The 6469-nt window shown below is 39.3% G+C and overlaps 1 protein-coding gene across 5 annotated transcripts in view; it reads left to right on the forward strand.

Annotated features, from left to right (window-relative positions):
* Eef1akmt2 (EEF1A lysine methyltransferase 2) overlaps positions 1-6469 on the forward strand; it is a 51746-nt gene that overhangs the window by 828 nt on the left and 44449 nt on the right. For 3 of the 5 annotated variants that reach the window (XM_023709019.1, XM_023709020.1, XM_023709021.1), the window contains exons 2-3: positions 1639-1704; positions 2330-2444. In XM_023709019.1, the coding sequence (XP_023564787.1) occupies positions 1639-1704; positions 2330-2444 (181 nt within the window). Of the gene's footprint in view, positions 1-202; positions 332-1638; positions 1705-2329; positions 2449-6469 lie in introns of all 5 variants that reach the window. The other 2 variants (XM_023709022.1, XM_012513488.2) reach the window with 2 other exon arrangements.

Below are 6469 nucleotides of genomic sequence, written 5' to 3' on the forward strand. Positions count from 1 at the left end.
GGGAGCCCTTAGGATCTGAAGTAACTTGGGTGAAAGGAAGCAGAGGTTCTAGCGAGATAAAGCAGAGAGAGGAAGGGTATGGACGGGGAGTAGTCTATTTAAGAGGATTAAGAGAAAATATAAATCTAAGCTTAGAATACAGGAGGAGGTGGAGACAAATAGGAAAGGAACTAGACTGCTTTAGGACTTAACGTTTAAGCAGGTTTTATCTCCGATGGATTCTCCCGTATGAAAACTCTATGTTTGCACATTGACGAACACGCTTGTGCAGTTTTGGACTTAGATCTGGACTTAAGAAACTTGAATAACTGTCTCTTTGTACTTTTTTTGGGTAATAATTCAACTTCATTTTCAATAGGAGGAGATGGTAGCATGGAAAGGATACCTAAGGAAAATATTAGAACTCTTTTTTTTTTTTTTTTTTGTATTTTTAGGGAGGCGTCTAGAGGGTGCTCAGGGTCTCACTACTAGATGGGACTGGTAGTGATCCACCTCTTTACAGTCTCCCAAGAGCTGGGATTATAGGCATGCTCCACTACACCGAATCTCAATCAACATCTCAGCTCGCCCCAGGGGCAGGGCTGGTACAGCAGGCCAAGGGATTGAACCCCCAGCACCTGCGCCTGCTTATAGGCTCTTTAATCCACTGGCCTATTTGGCCAGCCCCATTTCTGTATTATTAAAACCGCTGGCAAAAATTACTACAAACCCATAATCTCACACATGCTGGCCCACCATTGTCTTTTCTAAATGTAACTATTTTTCTATATTGTTTCTTTGTCTTTGTACTTTAAAAAAAAATTATTTAGTGTGTGTGTGTGTGTGTGTGTGTGTGGCCAGCTCAACCCTCCAGGGGGCGGGGCTCGCTATCATGTGGTGCTGGGGGATCGAACCTCCGTCCCTGTGCTTTGCTAAGCTTGCTTGAAGTAGGTGCTCTAGACCACTGAGCCATCTCACCAGCCCCTATCTTTGTACTTTTGTAAGCTAAAATTTGTATAGCATTTATGCATCAGATATTCTAAGAGTTTTACATACATATGTAAACTTAATTTGACTTGTCCACACTTTCATTCTTTTAAACCAAGGATGTTAAGAAATTGAACTATGTGCACTTAGTGCATTATTAATAATGTTTTAACGGCCAGGGAGATAGCTGGGGGTGGGGGGAATGTAAGCATCTGCTTTGCAAGTGCAAGGACCTGAGTTCAATCCCCAGTACCACATGCTGTGCTGGTCCTGCATGGAGTGGGCCACCAAAACTGGGTGTGGTGGTACATGTTTGTAATCCTAGCACTGGGGAGGCTGAGACAGGAGGATCACTCCAAGCCCAAGCTTTGTATCGAGACCCTGTACCAAATAAATAAATAGATAAATAAAGATGAAAAACCGTTTTAAACATCTCTGTGACAGAAGCAAATATTGGGGCTGGCAAGATAGCTCAGTGGTCTAAAGTGCTTGCTTAGGCAAGCTTAGGTAAATGTACAGGGATTGTAGTTCCATCCCCAGCACCACATGCTGAGCCAGCCCTGACACCAGGGTGGGCTGAGCTGGCCACAAAAAAAAAAAGAAAAAAAGCAAATATTTAATTCATAATGCAGTTTAATTCTAGAATCTCACCTTGTTTTGTTGTTTACATAGTTGGAATACTGTCTACGAGAGAGAATTACAAACCTTCCAAGAATATGGAGATACGGGAGAAATCTGGTGAGTTAGAAAAATTATGATCCAAAATATTGTATTGAGATGATTAGTGTGCTTACATCTAAGAAAGGCAACCTAAAAATCTTGGAACTTTTCTGGTTTAAATGGGTAGAATTAAAATATCTGGGTTTTTTTGGGGGGGGGTAGTTACTGGGGATTGAATTTGGGACTCTGCACTTGCCAGGCAGGTGCTTATGCTACTGAGCTATCTCCTTGGCCCTGTTTCTTTCTTTCTTTCTTTTTTTTTTTTTTTTTTATTAAATGATGTACAATTAAATTGATCAGAACATTAGGAAATTACTTTTGTTCTGTAATTGTCTTTTTTCAGTAAGCAATAATTTTGAGCCATCAACATGTACTGATCAAGAAAATAGGTGTTGGGACAATATTTTCAAGTGCTACTGCTAATGTAGAGAGGTATTAGCAAGTAACAAACTGACTTGCCAATTCTGTTCTAATTTTGAATGTATTTTCTTATAAGTAACTATAGAGACAAAAGTTACACAGTCACAAATACTTTTCATGGTAGAAAAAGCCTTAATTGTGCATATGCTATAAGCACCTTAAGTGGAATACAGCTCTAACTTTTGTTCTGTTGGTCATTTATAACTGATTCTATTTCTGACAGGTTTGGAGAAGAGAGTATGAATCGACTAATAAGGTGGATGCAGAAGCACAAGATCCCTTTGGATGCTTCAGTGCTTGATATTGGAACTGGAAACGGTGTTTTCCTGGTTGAACTTGTTGGTACTTTTAGTATTGTTCTTTTTTTTTTTTTTAAAATGTATTTAGTAAAGAGTCTCCAGGATCTCACTACACAGATCAGATGTAGTGATCCGCCTGTTTTTAGCCTTCCAAGTGCTGACATTACAGGTCCATAAGGAAGACTGGATGGATTGTGATAAAGCCTTTAAAGAGTGGTGCCAGCCAGGCATGGTGATGCATGCCTTTAATCCCAGCACTCGGGAGACTGAGGCAGGAGGATTGATGCAAGTTCGAGACCAGCCTGGGCTACAAAATGAGCTCAGGGCCAGCCTGAACTGAACTGCATAGGAAAATCATGTCTCAAGGGCCAAGGAGATAGCTCAGTAGTATAAGTGCCTGCCTGGCAAGCACAAGGTCCTGAGTTTGATCCCGGGCACCACACACACACACACACACACACACACACACACACAAAAAAAAAAAAAAAAAAAAAAAAAAAAAAAAAAGGAAAGAAAGAGAGAAAGAAAGAAAAGTGGTGCCAGTCATCATGATACTGGAAAACAATAAATCAAGCCCCAAAACTATAATTCCAAATATTGCTATTCTAGAAGATCAAAATCCTTAAAGTCTTACCTTCCTCACATTCCTAGAAGGTCATAATTTCAAATACTGAAATCTTAGAAGCTAAAAATCTTGAAAACTACAATTCCAATTGCAAAGAAAAAAAAGTCTTATTTAAGATTTATAGAAAGCAGAATTCTAGGGAAAGGATCAGTGTGTTTTCATTTACATGCATGAAAGTTCCATCCTGTTAAATAGAATGTGTACAAAACCTGGGTGAGCATCGCGTTGAGTGTGTCTGTGGGGATGTTTTTAGAGGAGACTGCTGTCTTGAGTCTGGGTAGAATATGTGGAGACAGCTATCCCCTTCAGAGTAGATGGGCAGCATCCATTAGCCTGGTCTCTTGAGAGAACAGTTACAGAAAGTGCATTGGTCTCTTAATAGTAGGACAGAGTTTTCTTCTGTTTTAAACATCAATTTCTGGCCTTTGGAGTCTAGGAAGTAACACAAATGGCTCCTGGTCGTCAGACTTTTGGTCTTAGACTGAGTTTTGCACGATTGTTTTCCCTGCTTCTGAGGTCTTTGGGCTTGGACTAAGCCATGCTGCTGGCAACACAGGCTGTCAGATCATCTGTTGTGGGACTTCTCAGCCACAATAATTTTTTTTTTTTTTGCGGTGCTGTGGATTGGATCAAACTGTCAGGATCCTGCGTATGCCAGTCAGGTGTTTATGCTGCTGAGCTGTCTCCCCAGTCTCTCAGCTATAATAATTATGTGAGTTAACTCCTCCAATAAGTTCTCTTTCATCTATATGCTTGCATATCTTATTAGTTTTGGCTCTCTGGAGAATTCTAAAATGGATTTGCTATTGGGAAAACCATAGCAAATATTGTCGTTGTTATTATTGTTAATTTTTACTGTTTTTTTTTTTTTTTTTTTTTTTTTTGCGGGATCGGGGATTGAACTCAGGCCCTTGCGCTTGCCAGGGGAGTGCTTATTCCACTGAGCCATCTCCCTATCCCCCTTTACTGTATTTTCAATACATATGGAAGGAACTTGTGAGTTCTCTTGAAAAAAAGGCTATGATAACTTCTGTGTTCTTAGGATACTTTGTGGTAAAATATAAAACTTTGGAAGCTAATATTTGTGCTGTGAAAACAATATTGTTGATTGACAAGAACCAGATTTCCTTTTGCAATACTGGGGATTGAACCCAGAACCTCATGTGTGCTACATCCCCAGCCTTAACCAGATGTTCAGATGGATAACATAGCTTAGAAAAATCATAGACCAGAATCACTTTAAATAAGTATAGTGTCTCTAAGATCAAATAAATGAAAATGTAGGTGAAAAATGCAATCAATCTCCCTGCTCAAATGACACAGTTTTGTACTATTTCTGTCCCTTCATCCATAGCACCATGTTTGCTTTAAAAAATTATACTTTTTAGTATAGAAGAATTTAGTGCCTTTCTGAACCCAAGGCACTTGAAGATATAGAGGTACTGTTAATGTTAAAAAAACATTAAATGGGAGTAGAGATTTGACTGTTGAAGAACATAGATTTCTTATATTTATCCATTAGGTCTAACATTGAAACACTAGTGGATGCCTTACTTTGGCCAATACATGGTACATTCAAAAGTGTTCCCAGTGTTCATTTTTTTTTTTTTTTTTTGTATTTAGTACAGGGTCTGCAGTGGCTCACTATGTAGATCTGACTTTGACTCGACTCGTAGTGATCCTGTTTTCAGCCCCCCAAGTGCTGGGATTACAGGCATGTGCCCCCCACTCCCCCATCACAGTCTCAGTGTGCCTCGGGGCCGGGGCTGGGCCAGCACGGCATGCTGGGTATCAAACCCTGGCTGCTGTGTTCTGCCTAAGCAGGGGATTTAGTCTGCTGAGCTATCTGGCTGGCCCCATTTTTTTTTTTATTTTTTTTTTTTAAATCAAGTACGTATAATTTATGCCCTTGTTGGGTCTGAAAATTCTAGAATGTGTCTGCTTCTTTATCTATTTTTATTTTTGGCAGAACTGGGGATTCAACTCAAGCTCCTGGGCTTGCCAGGCAAGCACATATTCTACTGAGCTATCTACCTGGCCCCTCTTTCTCTATTAGTGACTAGAAAAACAAAGACTTTTAAAAGGCTTATTTGAAGATTTAGAAAGAAAATGAGTTTCAGTTGAGGTCCAAAATCATACTGACAGTGGGGCTGGAGAGATGGCGCAGTGGTCTAAAAGCACCTACTTAGAACAAGCTTAGCAAAGCATAGGGACCACGGTTCAATCCCCCAGCACCACATGCTAGCCAGCCCCGCCCCCTGGTGGGCTGAGCTGGATACACACACACACACACACACACACACAAATAAATAAATAAAATTAAAAAAAAAATCATACAGGTTGGAATTTTGTGTGATCAGAAATTCTAAAGTGAATTTCAGGTTGTTACTGATAGGTTTTTTGTCATTTAGCCTAATGCTTTTTTTTTTTTTTTTTTTTTTTGTGGAACAAGGCATTGAACTCAGGCCCTTGCGCTTGCCAGGCAAATGCTTATTCTACTGAGCCGTCTCCCCGGTCCCTTAGCCTAATGTATTTGACAGAAAGTTCACATGAATGTAAATCATGTGAAATGACAATTATGAAAACTTAAGTTTTTTTTTTTTTTAAACAAGTTTAAATGTATCATTTGTTGTTGTTGGCTTTCTTTCCAGATGATGAAATTCCAGAAGCTTTTAATAAATTAGAGCCAGAGCCAGTATTATGGCATGTACCTGTAATCCCAGCATCCAGGAGGCTAGGATAAGATCATGAGTTCAGGGTCATTGAGCTACACAGTAGATTCAAGGCTGATCTAGACAACATAGAAAGACTGTATCTCAAAAAAGCAAGCACACAAAAGACACAAAAAGAGAGGTATACTTATCTGAAGAAGCCAGTGAAATTACTGATTTGTTTGAAAATAATTACATCCCTGTCAGGATGAGAAGGTAATGCAGCGATGCTGCTATTCCACAGCCAGACTTGGGTCTGTGTATGAGTGCATACACAGTGGATTGCTGTTACCAAAACAGCATGGAAGCATGGTGCAGAAGATGGAAAAATTTAGCAGGAAATGCTCATGTCACCATATGTTAAATTACAGAATTTCAAAAGTAATGACATGATACTGAAAGTGAGCATGATTTTCTAAGGAGAGCCATGCCTTAAAAAGAATGTATTAATCTTAATGTGAAACTTCAAAATATAGTTAAAGATCTTGGAAGTTGGTCAGGGCTTTCATATATTTACTTTTTTTTTTTGCGGAACCGGGGATTGAACTCAGGCCTTTGCGCTTGCCAGGCAAGTGCTTGTTCTACTGAGCCAACTCCCCAGCCCCCATATATTTACTTTTAATTTATTCCTGGATTATACTTTTCTCATATATTGAATTTTTATGTTTTGTTCCTTTAGTTTTTTCCTATTTTAAATTTTTAGTTTTGTGTGTGTGTGTGTGTGTGTG

Source organism: Octodon degus, unplaced genomic scaffold (genome assembly GCF_000260255.1).
Source record: "Octodon degus isolate 3935 unplaced genomic scaffold, OctDeg1.0 scaffold00010, whole genome shotgun sequence".
Taxonomy (NCBI): domain Eukaryota; kingdom Metazoa; phylum Chordata; class Mammalia; order Rodentia; family Octodontidae; genus Octodon; species Octodon degus.